Genomic DNA, 13715 nt, shown 5'->3' on the forward strand with positions numbered 1-13715 from the left:
GCAGAGCTCCTTGGCCGCTCCCGGGCAGGGGGCTACTGCCAGCAGCAGGGCCGGCAGGAGCAGAGCGCGCACGAGACGCATCACCAGGTCCATGGCGAGGCAGGACTGGCTGCAGTCACCTGGGATGCAGGCCTGAGCTGGAGCTGCGGCAGTTCCCGTGTCACAGTGGTGCTGCCAATGTCACAGTGGTCCTTCTCGTGTCACTGAAGCATTGCTCGTGTCACCGTGCTGGTGCTTGGCAACAGAGCTCGCAGCAAACCGCAGTTCAGGCCATGCTGTCACCAAATGACTCTGTCTCAGAGCCATCCAGTCTGCGGAATCGTGGAATGGATTGGCTTGGAAGGGGCCTTGAGGTCCATCCAGTGCCACCCCTGCCATGGCAGGGACACTTTCCACTGTCCCAGGCTGCTCCAAGCCCCCTCCAACCTGGCCTTGGACACTTCCAGGGATCCAGGGGCACCCCAGCTGCTCTGGGCACCCTGTGCCAGGGACTCGCTGCCCTCACAGGGAAGAATTTCTCCTGGACACACCATCTAAGCCTGCTCTGTGTCACTGTGAAGCCATTCCCATTTGTACTGGGTTTGTGTGGGCCAGCTTTTGGCATGGGTTTGGGGCTGCCGGTGCTGTTGGAAATTTCTTTTGCTTCTCATTATGCGGCTCTGGTTTTGTTGGTAATAAATGTAATTAATAGCCCCAAGTTCTGTCTGTGGTGTCCCTGACGCTGACCGGGGAGGGATCTCTCCCTCTCTGTCTGTAAACTCATGAGCCTTTCGCTGGCTTTTCTCTCCGCTCTCCACTTGCGCAGGGCGGTGACAGCGCCTTTGGGGCCGGGCACCCGGCATCCAGCCAGGGCCAAAGCCCGCCTGGCGCCGGGAGAGCGCGGGGAGCTTCCCGAAAGCCGGGCAATGTCGGAATGTCCGCCGGGAGAGCCTGAGGGAGCCGCAGCGCCAGTGGCGGGAAGCGCTGCGAGCCTGAGGGGCGGCAGCTCCGCCTCAGCGCGCATGCACCGGCAGCGGCGGCGGCCGGGCCGGGCCGAGCCCGCTGCAAGCGCCGCTGCAGCCGAGCCCCTGAGGCGAAGCGCTCCGGCCCCCGGGCTCTGGAGGCGGCAGCGCCGGGACACCGGCGGCAGAGCTCCCGCCGCGGCCGGAGCGCCACATCAGCGCCGGCAGACACCGAGGGGCAGCGACCGCCGTGCAAAGGAAGCCGCGGGCAGCTCTGGGGAGGCCGGCACAGCCCCGCAAGCAGCGCCCAGAGAGGCGCCCCGGCCCGGCCGGGAAGCGCGGCCCCCCCGGCCTGAGGGGAAACGCGCGGGCCAACAGCTCGGGCCGGGGCGGCTCCGGCAGCGCTTGGGGCAGGGCGGCCTCCAGGCCTGGCCACAGAGGCACGGAGCCCCAGAGTCACTGGCGATGGAAAAGACCTCCGCCTTCGGCGAGTCCATCCCGTGCCCCATCCCCACCTTGGCAGCCCGGCCAGAGCACTCAGTGCCGCCTCCAGCCGTTCCTTGGACCCCTCCAGGCATGGGGAGTCCCCCACCACCACCACCACCTTGGGCAGCCCCTTCCAAGGCCTGACCACCCTTTCCATGAAGAAATTCCTCCCTGATGTCTGTGTTTCCAGTCTGACCGGACACCCTGACACTATTTTAAGGCTCTTGTGAGCCATGTTTGACAAAGGTGCATTTCATGCATGAGCATTAATCCTCCTGGAGAAGATGATTCTGCTCAATGACAGCAGCCCTTCAGCAGGAGGTGCAGCAATGCAACCATCAGCCTGGGAGCCAGGCGGGTGTGAGGGAGGACAAAAAACCTCAGGGATGCCGAGCGGGCGTTTCTGCTTGTGCAGCTCCAAGCCAGCACCATGGGGACACCAGTGCCATGGCCTCTGCAGGAGGACACTGGCCATTCCCCTTCCCACCCACCACCCAGAGCTCTTGTGCTCACAGGAGACATCTGGAACACAAAAGCGTTGACCCTGGAAAGCTACAGGGGCCTTGGGATGGTCTAGAAGCACTACTGCAAGGCCTCTTTCTTTGACATCCAAAGATATCCATTAAGGCCTCTTTGGAATTGGAAACCACGTTGCATCTGAAGCAGGGGCCTGGGAGAGAAACGCAAGTGCTGAGCAGCGGGGAGGTGACTGAGGGCGCCGGGTGACGCTCGTTGTAACCTGCACCACCAGTTCAGGGCCAGCTGTTGGGCACAGGCAGACAGAAGGGCACAGGCAATGCCAAGGGGAGCAGCAGCTGTGGGAATGCACATCTACATCTGGGGAAGACCCCAAAGAATTTATGCATGCGGGAAGTGGATTGGGAAGAGATGTCCAAGCTGGAAACAAGGAGGAAGGCAGACGGTTTCCTTCTCCATGTGTTTTCCTTCTTCATGTGTCTTCATTGGCCTCCCGGATGAGAATCCAGCTGTGGCTTCCACTGTTCAGTGAGGCGTGGCCAGAATATGTGACCCAGAGAGAGCTGGCGCAGGTCTTGGGCTGCTGGCAGTGCCAGAGCCAGGCAGTGGCACCGGGGCTGGCAGAGGTAGCGGGGAAATGGAAACAGGTCCCTGCTGGGGGCAGCAGGGGAATCCCCTCCTGGCCCATCTCACCTTCCCAGCTCCCTGTACACAACACGGTGGAGGCTCTGGGCCTCTGGGGCCGGGACAATCACGATGTGGACGAGCTCCCTCCAGGCTGGGGGGGCTGCCCAGGGTGAGTCAGTCCAGCCACGCTGTTTGAGAGGCTCCCTGGGCTGTTTGAGAGGCTCCCTGGGCACGCTGTCCTGAGGGGCAGAGGAGCCCAGGGAGGCTGGACATTGCGCAAGGAGAAATCCTTGAAGGCACAGGCAGGAACATGCCGTGCCCATGTGCCCAAAGACGAGCTGGTGAGGAAGCAGAGCAGCTGAGCGGGAAGCTTTGCCTGGGACTCAGGGGAAACACAGAATGTACAGCTTTGGAAGGAGGGCGGCACCACAGGAGGATGGCAGGGATGTCATTGGGGCATGCAGGGAGAAAAGGTAGAAAAGCAAAGGCCCAGCTGGAACTGAATTTGCCCAATTCCATAAGGGAGAACAGAAACTGCTTTTACAAATACATCAGCAACACCAGGAGGAACAAGAACAAACTTTGTTTTTATTGAATGCAGGGAGAAACATTGCCACAAGGGATGAGGAAAACCCTGAGGTACTGATGCCTCCTCTCGGGGTCCTGAGCTCGTGGCCACCTACAGCACCCTTCTCTGCAGAGAGGGATAAATGTGCTGCCTCTTGGGATGCACCGCAGTCACTGGGCACAGGCACCTCGTCCTGGGGTGACGGCATTCCCTCACTGTTGCTGCTTCTCTGGGGCACTTCTCACTCAAGTAACAGCAAAGAAATGACAGGAAAAGCACCCAGGGAGAGACTCGGCAGTTCCTTTGTTCGCACAGGAGGTGGTGGTGAATGGTTGGTGTCCCAATTACCGTGTCTCCTTCTTAAATTATTTGGCCCATCACCTGAATTCTTTGCATTTTGTCTCTTCCTGGATTTCTTCTTCTTTATCAGGGGCATCCATCAGGTATTGAGGGGCAGGAGGACTCATCCTGAGAAGGACACATGCAGCAGTGTCCAGCGGCTCTCCTACCTTCTCTGCGAGTTCCTTGCCCTTCCGCAAGGCCATGCGTCTGGACACATTCTCTTGCAGAGGACACCGGCCCATGCCATCAGAGGCTCCTTGGGTCTCGTGCCTCTCACTGAGCACCTTTAGAAGCAGCCCGGTCTTTGAGACCATCTTGGCACAGGCCAGCTTGAGCTGGGGCAGGCTGCAGTCTACCCTCAGAGCTCGCTCCACGTGGGCCATGAATGTCTGCAGGCCTTTGTCCGGCACCAGCAAGCGCAGGTGGTGATCAACCATGGTTTCCCAGCGTTCTCCTGGAACCGGTGCAAGGTCTGGACTTTGGGGGCTCCAAGGTTTATTGAGGAACCTGGATCCTTCTTCCTGTTGCTCCCAGGGTGTGTCTGTGGTGTCAGGGATGATCAGGCGGTGCCCACCGAGGGAGGAATGCTCCTCTTCAGCCGTGGCTCCTCCTCTGCTGCTCGCAGCGGGGCGGCTCTGAACCAACGGGTCAGAGAGAAAATCCAGGTTCCTGTTCAGACGCTGCTCGACTTTGGGCTCTCCCTCTGCTTTCCCAGGGCTCAACACCTGGCAGAAAAGCCGATTATGTCCAACCCAATACTGGCTGCCCTGCTTCTTTGGCTGTTTGTGAGAATTGACATGGTTCTGCCTTGGAGCTTGATCTTCCTCCTTAGGTCTGTGTTGTCTGTGAACAGACTTGTCATGAGTGGGGTTTAATCCACCAACTCCGTCCCAGGGGTTCAATGATTGTCACTTCTAATGTGAATCCTGCTTCTGGCACCACATACACAAGCACAACCATGCACACATGTGTGCAGCACCACAGAAATGGACACAGCCCAGCAACCACATGGACACTTCCAGGACCCTCTGGCTGTACAAAATCCACATTTATTGGGAAAGCATTCCCAGCTGGGAACAGACACAACTGCTGCACGTGGGGCTGTGCAGGGGGACCCTGTCAGGTGTGCAGGGTGCCTCCAGGATGTCATGGCCCCGGGAAGGCGGTGGCTCCAGAGGCTGGGCTGCAGTGAGTGCTTCGGACACCTGGGACTTCCTGGATCCTCCCTGTCCCAGTCCCCAGGGGACTTTGGGGTGTCCTAAGCATGGCACTCACCAGCAGCACCCACCTCTGCAGAGAGTGGTCATGGAGTCAGCAGTCCAGATCTTGGGGAGCTGGATGCAGGGCAGGGCCCAGGCAGGAGCACCTTGTCTTTGGGGAGCAGCATTTCCTTGGGCTTCTTCCATCTGGAATGACAGCAAGGAAACAACATCTGAGGAAATAAAGGCAAGAAAAGACTCAAGGAGACAGCAGTAAGGAAATAGCCACCAAGTCAAGAACTAGGATCCAAGGAAGTAGATAAGAAAATGGCATCCAAGGAAAGTTTTAGCAGTTCTTGTCTCAGAACAGGAGTCCGAGAACAAGTGCTGGCATCTTACTTTCATGTTCTCCACATCTTGAAAGTCTTCTCTCCCTCACTTGAGTTCTTCACATTGTATCTCTTCCTGCAAGACATCTGTGTTCTCTTTCTGCAATTCTTCTTCCTCTTTGTCAAGGATGTCCATGATGTATTGAACCAGCAGCAATTCAGCTTCGCTGAGCTCAGGCAAGTCCTGGAAATTGCCATGGAAGGGAAGGATTTGGAGAGGTGAGGAAGAGCAGGCGGTGCAGGCAGAGGAGCAGAACTGGCATCTGCTCTCTGCCCTTACCTGCTCTGCACCCTCTGCCTCCCTGTACTTGTTCTTCCCCCATCTCTCTTGCAGTTTTACAGACAACCTGAAAACCAAAGAAAATAAGCAGGGAGGTTTGGCCAGGGAGGGCTGCAGGAGGCACAGCACTTCTCCCTGCTTGGGGGCATTTCAGCTGAGCCCAAGGAAGATGGGGGCTCCAGAAAGGACATCCCTGGCTGGCCCAGCACGTGCACCCCATCTGGGGAGTATCACTGGCGCATGAAGGGCTGGTTGGGCTGGGAGCCCCTGGCCGTGCCCAGCTCTGTCTCTCAGGAGCCGCTTTCCCAGGGCTCCCCCAAACGCGACGTGTTGGAAACACAGCCAGGGGAGTCCAGGGCAGCGGCACCTGCGCGGCTGCGGGGCTCCAGGAGGAGTTGCTCTGCACAGGAAAGACTCTTGGTGGCACGGCAGTGGCATGGGCAGGGAGCAGTTACCTTCTCAGCCACCATTTCCTTCTGAGTAGCTGTTGACAAACAGCTGCAGCACATCGGGAACACACCTTGGAAAGGAGACGGACTTTTAACACCAAATTTGTCTTGTCATACTCCACAGAACATGGGAAACCAAAAGATCCTTCATCCAACCCAGCCTGTTCTACACATGTGCAAGTCTATGCCAGCAGCAATGATTTTAAAAAGACCCTGTCCTTCCTTCCCAATTTCCTGTTCCGCTCTGCAGGAACTCCAAGAGCTGTTCTGAACTCCCAGAGCTCCCAAGCTCATTGCTGTGGCTGAAGGCAGGAGAGCAAAGAAAAGCTGGGGAGAGCTGGGACACAAGGCAGGACAAGCTTCCCCCAGGCAGGCTGCACCCTGCTGAGCTGGGTGCTGTGGATGCTGCCACAAGCTCCAGGCCTGGAAAAAACATCTCCTGTGGTACCCAGCATGTGCAGGGGCATCTGCAGTGGCACATGGGGCTCATCACCTGGGCAATCCAGCTACAGGACAGACAGCTGTGTGTCAAACAAGATACTGGCTTACGTGGAAGACACCCTTCAGTATCAGTAAAATGACTGCGATGAGAGACAGCAATACAACGGACGTGATCGTGTCGTCCATGGTCTCTGGCTTTGGCTGGGAGAAGAGGAAAGAAGATCACGGGGGGCAAGAGGAGCGCTCCTTCAGTTCTTCCTTGCCCAGAAGGACAAACGCAGCAGTGCCTGCAGCTCTCCTACCTTCTCTGTGGGCTCCTGATCCTCCTCCAGAGCTGTGCGCCTGGAGATTTTCTCTTGCAGAGGGACACCGGCCCATGGGGTCATAGGCACCCTGGTTCTCATGCCTCTCACTGAGCACCTTTAGAAGCAGCCCGGTCTTTGAGACCATCTTGGCACAGGCCAGCTTGAGCTGGGGCAGGCTGCAGTCTACCCTCAGAGCTCGCTCCACGTGGGCCATGAATGTCTGCAGGCCTTTGTCCGGCACCAGCAAGCGCAGGTGGTGATCAACCATGGTTTCCCAGCGTTCTCCTGGAACCGGTGCAAGGTCTGGACTTTGGGGGCTCCAAGGTTTATTGAGGAACCCTGGATCCTTCTTCCTGTTGCTCCCAGGGTGTGTCTGTGGTGTCAGGGATGATCAGGCGGTGCCCACCGAGGGAGGAATGCTCCTCTTCAGCCGTGGCTCCTCCTCTGCTGCTCGCAGCGGGGCGGCTCTGAACCAACGGGTCAGAGAGAAAATCCAGGTTCCTGTTCAGACGCTGCTCGACTTTGGGCTCTCCCTCTGCTTTCCCAGGGCTCAACACCTGGTAGAAAAGCCGATTATGTCCAACCCAATACTGGCTGCCCTGCTTCTTTGGCTGTTTGTGAGAATTGACATGGTTCTGCCTTGGAGCTTGACCTTCCACCTCGTCTCTGAGGGGTCTCTCTACAGACTTGTCATGAGTGGGGTTTAACCCACCAGCTACATCCCAGGGGTTTAGTATTTGCCAATTCAGTCTTGAGTCCATTTGCTTTTGCTGGCTGTCCTGCTGCTCTTTGATAGTCATAATGGAGTTCTGCCTTGGAGCTTGACCTTCCACCTCACCTCTGAGGGGTCTGTCAAGAGACTTGTCATGAGTGGGGCTTAACCCCCCAGCTACATCCCAGGGGTTTAATGCTTGCCGGTTCAAATGTGACTCCTGCTGCTTGTCATCCCAGCTTGAGGGTGTCTTGTCCACCACATGCTTCAGCCTGGCAGGCTGGGGCTGGTGTGGGACAAGGGGTTTTGCACTCTTGATGCTTTCAGCCTTGTGCAGCTTCTTCCTGAGCTTGGCCCTCAGGTCATCAGCGCTTGTTTTGCCTTTGTGCCCCAAGAGATGCTGAGGGGGATATGAATTTGTTCTGGAACTGTCCAGGCTGCTGACATCACCCTCAGTGCTCAGGGTCAGGGTAACCGCGAGCGTCACAGTTCCATGATCTCCCAGCGAAGGCTCCTTGGGCTTGAGGCTCAACACTGGGCTGCTGTTCAGCTCTCTGCGTCGGTCCATGTCCATTATTTCTCCCCGTGTCTGTAGCAGAGTTGTGCGAGCTGGAGAACACCAAGAGAGCAGATCAGCGGCTGGGCACAAACACAGGCTCAGAGGTTACCTCGAGCAGCAGGAGCTCATCTCAAGCCCAGGGAGCGCAAGAGCAGAGTGGGGGATGTGTTGTGGAGGGGAGAAGAGCCCTTCAATCCATCCCATTATCCCCCTGGGGCAGAGCAGAGACCTGGTTCTTTCCTGGTGTCTCCTGGGTTCTGTTTGGATGGGAAGGAAACATCCCTGGCGAATGGGATGGCTGCCAGAGAGGTTCCCACAGCTCCAGATGGGCAGGCTTGGGTTGCTCTGCAGGAGCCAGTGAAGAGGCAGAGACCCCAGAGGAAAGATCAGCACGGCAACGGGGGCGCAGACTGGCAGGGGAGGAACGCCCAGGGACTCCTTTGCTCCGGGGCCATTCCCAAGAGCAGCAGCTCAAGCTGCTACACTATGAAAAACTTCCTCAAGGGCGCCAGAGCTCTGGGACTGTGCTATGGGAAACCTGGGGCTGAGCCAGGGAGAGAAGGCAGCTCCCTGGGGACCTTGGAAACCTGGCTGTATCTGTTTGCCTGGCCCTGCTGTGGACAGGATGTTCTGTGCCCTGTGCCCAGCTAGAGCAGGACGGTGCTTTGCTCCCCCTGCACAGGCCAACGAGGGGATGGCGGTGCTTGGTGTTCACCCTGCAGAGCACATCAGGGACCCTGCCCTTTGTCCTGCAGTGGCCAGTGGGGTGGCACAGAAACCAGGCTGTTAGGGGAATCTGGGGGCTTTATGGCAGACACTGCCTTCCAGCACCAGGGAAGGGGACGGGGCATTCCTGCTTTCCTTGCCTGGGGGCATGGTGAGCACAGGAAATTTGCAGGTTTGGGGGGCCCAGCGAGCTGTTCCTTCTCCAGACAGTATGTGACACACAAGATACGTACAATCACCAGGAAGTTCCCATCCCAAGGTGTTCTGTCCAAGGCCTGTACTCCAAGGGGAGATCAGGACCCCCCAGCACAGGGCAGTGCTGCAGCATCTCCCCAGCCTCAGGAGAAGTGGCAGATTTGAGCTCCCCCAGCCCCGCCGGACACTGACCGCACTGCGGGGCGCTGGTGCCGCACAGCTTCTGGCACAGGAACTGGATGGTCCTGCAGGGGCTCTCGGGCCGGGGGACGCTCCTGGCACAGGCAGCAGGCCGCCTCCTTGGGCACTTGGCTAAAGACAAGAGGGGATTATTGGAGGAACACCTGGCCACCCAGTCCATGGCTCAGAGCCCAGCTCAGGGAACACACGGGTACCACGCGTGGGGCTTGTGCTTCACTGTGTGCCACAGCTCTGGGAAAGGCCCCTGACTCCCAGTGCAAAACATTAAAAAGGGGATTTTAACCTGGAAAGTAGAAGTGCTCCCAAAATACCATGTGACACGGAAATGCACCCGCCTGGAGTTCAAACTCCCCTTTGAGAAACCGGCAGCAAGTCACCCCGAAAGGTGAAATTCTGCCTCTGAGCTGGTGAGTTTTGGCACGTCCCCAGAAGGAACAGCAACTCTTGAGCTTACTGAGCTCGTTCTGGTTGCGTGGCACACAGATTTGTTTCCCAAGCAGAGCCCCTGTCCCAGCACTCAGGGCCTGCTGGTGGCTGGGGCTCACACACTCACAGGGTTTCCAAGCTCACTGTGGACTGCAGCAGCAGCAGCAGCAGCGTCTGTGGGGTCACTTGGGTGGCACTCAGGTCTCTGCAAGCATTGGAAAGAGCTCGTGAAATTCTGGGGTGACGATGCCAGAACTCTGCTCTGAGAGCAGAGGGCCCAGGGCCCCTGATGATGGTGGTGCTGCTGGCAGAGGCATCCACTTCAGCCTGCTCCAAGAGAAGCCATTCCAGAGCCCAGCTTCCCTCTGCCTTGCCCTGCTCGAAACCAGCCCGTCAGAATCAGGAGGGCAATCCTGCAGCTCTCGTGGCAGACAGATGCCACCAGAAAGGATTGCCCCTCTCCCGACACTCCTGCTGCTCTCCCCTGAGGGCAGCCGAGTCCCTGAAGGAGGCAGGAGCCTGGAGCTGCTGGCAGGAGTGCAGTTTATTCCCAGAGCCCTGCGGCCACTCCACCTGGCCCCAGAGCTGGATGGGCTCTCATCCCTGAAAGTTTGTGTCCCAGTTCCTGGGTTGCTTTGCAGCTGGGGACACACCAGCACTGCTTGGCCTTTGCCTCGCTCTGCTGGAGCCGGGGTAGTTGTGTCTCCAGCAGACTCAGGCTGGGCAAGGGGCAGATTTGCTCGGGCACTTGTGCTGCTTTCCTGAGAACAGGGCACTCGAGAGAGACACAGCTCTCTGGATCTGCTCCAAATGAGCCAATACTTACAGAGAGCTCACTGAGGGCAGCTTGAAGAAGGCAGCGTCAGCAATGACAGCCAGCGGGTTGTGGCTGAGGATCCTGAGAAACAACAGAGCTCTGTCAGGGCTGATGGCGAGGATGGGAGCTGGGTGTGCCGGGCACGTGGGGACGGCCTGGCTGCATTCAAGGAAGCCTTGCAGGAGGTGAGCAGGGCAGGGGAAGGGGCCTTTGCAGCTGCACACTCCTGGCGCTCCCTGGCTGACATCCACAGTCGGAATCAGGACTTTCCCGAGGGCAAGTCTGCTTTTGCCCACCGACCCGGCAGAGACCCTGCAGAGACTCGCCCTGGCGTGCCTTTAGCCCTGGTGCCACTTACAGCTCCTGGAGGAACTGCATCCCGTGCCAGGCCTGGAAAGTTCCGCTGCGGATCCGTGTGAGGCCATTCCCAGAGAGATTTCTGGGGAAAGAGGAGGTCACACAAAGGAATCGGCCCTGCCCTACAGAAGGAGGGGGCAAAGCGAGATCCCTTTGCAGGACAGGTGCAAATCCAAGGTGGAAGAGGGAGGAAACTGCTGCTTTCTCAGTGTTTGTAGCCTGCCCAGGAGGGGAACTGCAGGGCACACGTGCTGAACTCTGTTTCTGTTCCTGGATGCAGCCAAGGCTGCAAGAACTGGCTGCTGTGATGGCTGCGTCTGGACGAGCCCGCTGGGGTCTGTCCCCCGGCGTGGCCATCCAGCCGTCGGCATTGACCTCTGCAGCTCAGCTGGGCTCTGGGCAGGGCAGATTTAGGGACTGTGGGGGAAAAGAACAGCAGCATTTTCCTGCACAGGAAGGGTGCCCAGTGCAAAGGCTGAGCTAAAACCACCAGAAAGAAACTTGATCACTCACAGGAACTTCAGGAAAGGCAGTGGCTCAAAAGCCCTCAATGGACAGGATCTCATTGCAGGACAAATCCCTGTTCCAGTTGAACAACAAACGTCAATTCCATTTGCCCTGTCGCTTTTACTTGCCTCTGCAGCCTGGATCCCAGCAGGGACAAAGGGCACCTGCCCGCGGCCGGGCTGAGCAGCCGGGGCCCCAGGGAGGGGCAGGCAGGAGCCCCCGCCGCCGTGGGCAGGGCACGGTGCTTACAGGTGCTTCAGCAGGAACAGCCCCTCCAGGGAATGGCTCTTCACTGCCCGCAGCTCATTGTCCCTGAGCACTCTGCAAGGAGACACAGGGACACTGTGACAGAGGCTGCTGGCCAGCAGCAAATGGGATTGTCGTGGGAAAATCCCCTGCAGCAGCTTGACTGAAGCATCTCCTTGGGTCACGGCAGGCATCGTCCCCACTCTGGCCACAGCAGGCCCTTGCTCCTGGCCGGCTGAAGCTGAGCACAGCTTGATCCCTGTGCAGACAGACACGGGGATGGTGCCCTGGGCTGCAAGAGACTCGCGGCAGTTCTTGCCGTGCTGGGAAGCTGTGGCGATTCACACCCCTCCTTGCAGAGCAGCCGGGCTGAGCTTCGAATTCCAATGGAAGCGGGTGGTGTGGGGGCTGCTGCTCCAGCCCCAGACCAAAGGAGGGGAAATCCCCGAACTCCTGCCATTTGAAATGCTGCAGGGCACTTACAAGGTCTCAGTCCATGGGTAGTCCTTCCAAGCTTGTTTTCCAACAGCAGCAATGGAGTTGCCAGTGAAATCTCTGCAAAGAGACGACAGACCCGGTCCCCCCTCAGGAAAACCCATTTCCCTGCCATTCGGCTGCTGAGCTGGAAGCGGGCTTTGCCTGGAGAAGGCACAGCGTGCCCAGCCCGGCTTCACCCTCATGCTGAGCTCAGGCCCCCACATCCCCCACATGTCTCTGGCCAGGGAGCGCCCCGGCTGTCCCAGGTGGGCTTTGCAGACACAGGGAGCCGAGGAGGGGCAGCTGCAGGGCTCTGCGGGGCCGCGGGACTCACAGGACGGCCAGGGCTCGGCGGCGGCTGGCCGGGGGCACGGTGGCCAGGCCGGCGTGGCCGCAGTTCAGCCCACGGCCTGGGCAGCGGCAGGGCTCTGGGCAGAGCTCCTTGGCCGCTCCCGGGCAGGGGGCTACTGCCAGCAGCAGGGCCGGCAGGAGCAGAGCGCGCACGAGACGCATCACCAGGTCCATGGCGAGGCAGGACTGGCTGCAGTCACCTGGGATGCAGGCCTGAGCTGGAGCTGCGGCAGTTCCCGTGTCACAGTGGTGCTGCCAATGTCACAGTGGTCCTTCTCGTGTCACTGTAGCATTGCTCGTGTCACCGTGCTGGTGCTTGGCAACAGAGCTCGCAGCAAACCGCAGTTCAGGCCATGCTGTCACCAAATGACTCTGTCTCAGAGCCATCCAGTCTGCGGAATCGTGGAATGGATTGGCTTGGAAGGGGCCTTGAGGTCCATCCAGTGCCACCCCTGCCATGGCAGGGACACTTTCCACTGTCCCAGGCTGCTCCAAGCCCCCTCCAACCTGGCCTTGGACACTTCCAGGGATCCAGGGGCACCCCAGCTGCTCTGGGCACCCTGTGCCAGGGACTCGCTGCCCTCACAGGGAAGAATTTCTCCTGGACACACCATCTAAGCCTGCTCTGTGTCACTGTGAAGCCATTCCCATTTGTACTGGGTTTGTGTGGGCCAGCTTTTGGCATGGGTTTGGGGCTGCCGGTGCTGTTGGAAATTTCTTTTGCTTCTCATTATGCGGCTCTGGTTTTGTTGGTAATAAATGTAATTAATAGCCCCAAGTTCTGTCTGTGGTGTCCCTGACGCTGACCGGGGAGGGATCTCTCCCTCTCTGTCTGTAAACTCATGAGCCTTTCGCTGGCTTTTCTCTCCGCTCTCCACTTGCGCAGGGCGGTGACAGCGCCTTTGGGGCCGGGCACCCGGCATCCAGCCAGGGCCAAAGCCCGCCTGGCGCCGGGAGAGCGCGGGGAGCTTCCCGAAAGCCGGGCAATGTCGGAATGTCCGCCGGGAGAGCCTGAGGGAGCCGCAGCGCCAGTGGCGGGAAGCGCTGCGAGCCTGAGGGGCGGCAGCTCCGCCTCAGCGCGCATGCACCGGCAGCGGCGGCGGCCGGGCCGGGCCGAGCCCGCTGCAAGCGCCGCTGCAGCCGAGCCCCTGAGGCGAAGCGCTCCGGCCCCCGGGCTCTGGAGGCGGCAGCGCCGGGACACCGGCGGCAGAGCTCCCGCCGCGGCCGGAGCGCCACATCAGCGCCGGCAGACACCGAGGGGCAGCGACCGCCGTGCAAAGGAAGCCGCGGACAGCTCTGGGGAGGCCGGCACAGCCCCGCAAGCAGCGCCCAGAGAGGCGCCCCGGCCCGGCCGGGAAGCGCGGCCCCCCCGGCCTGAGGGGAAACGCGCGGGCCAACAGCTCGGGCCGGGGCGGCTCCGGCAGCGCTTGGGGCAGGGCGGCCTCCAGGCCTGGCCACAGAGGCACGGAGCCCCAGAGTCACTGGCGATGGAAAAGACCTCCGCCTTCGGCGAGTCCATCCCGTGCCCCATCCCCACCTTGGCAGCCCGGCCAGAGCACTCAGTGCCGCCTCCAGCCGTTCCTTGGACCCCTCCAGGCATGGGGAGTCCCCCACCACCACCACCACCTTGGGCAGCC

At 59.5% G+C, this 13715-nt stretch overlaps 1 protein-coding gene across 1 annotated transcript; it reads right to left on the reverse strand.

The window, feature by feature from the left end:
- Positions 1–6895: 6895 nt before the first annotated feature.
- Positions 6896–12252, reverse strand: LOC137466894 (leucine-rich repeat-containing protein 37A3-like). Its single transcript, XM_068178511.1, has 8 exons — positions 12062–12252; positions 11734–11805; positions 11254–11325; positions 10499–10579; positions 10150–10221; positions 9451–9528; positions 8889–9008; positions 6896–6971 (listed from the first exon to the last, which is right to left on the reverse strand). Exons 1-8 carry the CDS (start codon positions 12250–12252, stop codon positions 6896–6898), a joined length of 762 nt encoding a protein of 253 aa, XP_068034612.1.
- Positions 12253–13715: the final 1463 nt, after the last annotated feature.

The sequence above is a fragment of the Anomalospiza imberbis genome, unplaced genomic scaffold (assembly GCF_031753505.1).
Source record: "Anomalospiza imberbis isolate Cuckoo-Finch-1a 21T00152 unplaced genomic scaffold, ASM3175350v1 scaffold_463, whole genome shotgun sequence".
Taxonomy (NCBI): Eukaryota; Metazoa; Chordata; class Aves; order Passeriformes; family Viduidae; genus Anomalospiza; species Anomalospiza imberbis.

Coding starts and splice junctions, on each gene's coding strand:
- LOC137466894 (XM_068178511.1), bottom strand. CDS start 12,252: ATGGACCTGGTGATGCGTCTCGTGCGCGCTCTGCTCCTGCCGGCCCTG. Junction 11,326..11,733: donor TACCCATGGACTGAGACCTT/GTAAGTGCCCTG, acceptor GTCTCCTTGCAG/AGTGCTCAGGGACAATGAGC. Junction 6,972..8,888: donor CACCAGCGCCCCGCAGTGCG/GTCAGTGTCCGG, acceptor CCGTTGGTTCAG/AGCCGCCCCGCTGCGAGCAG.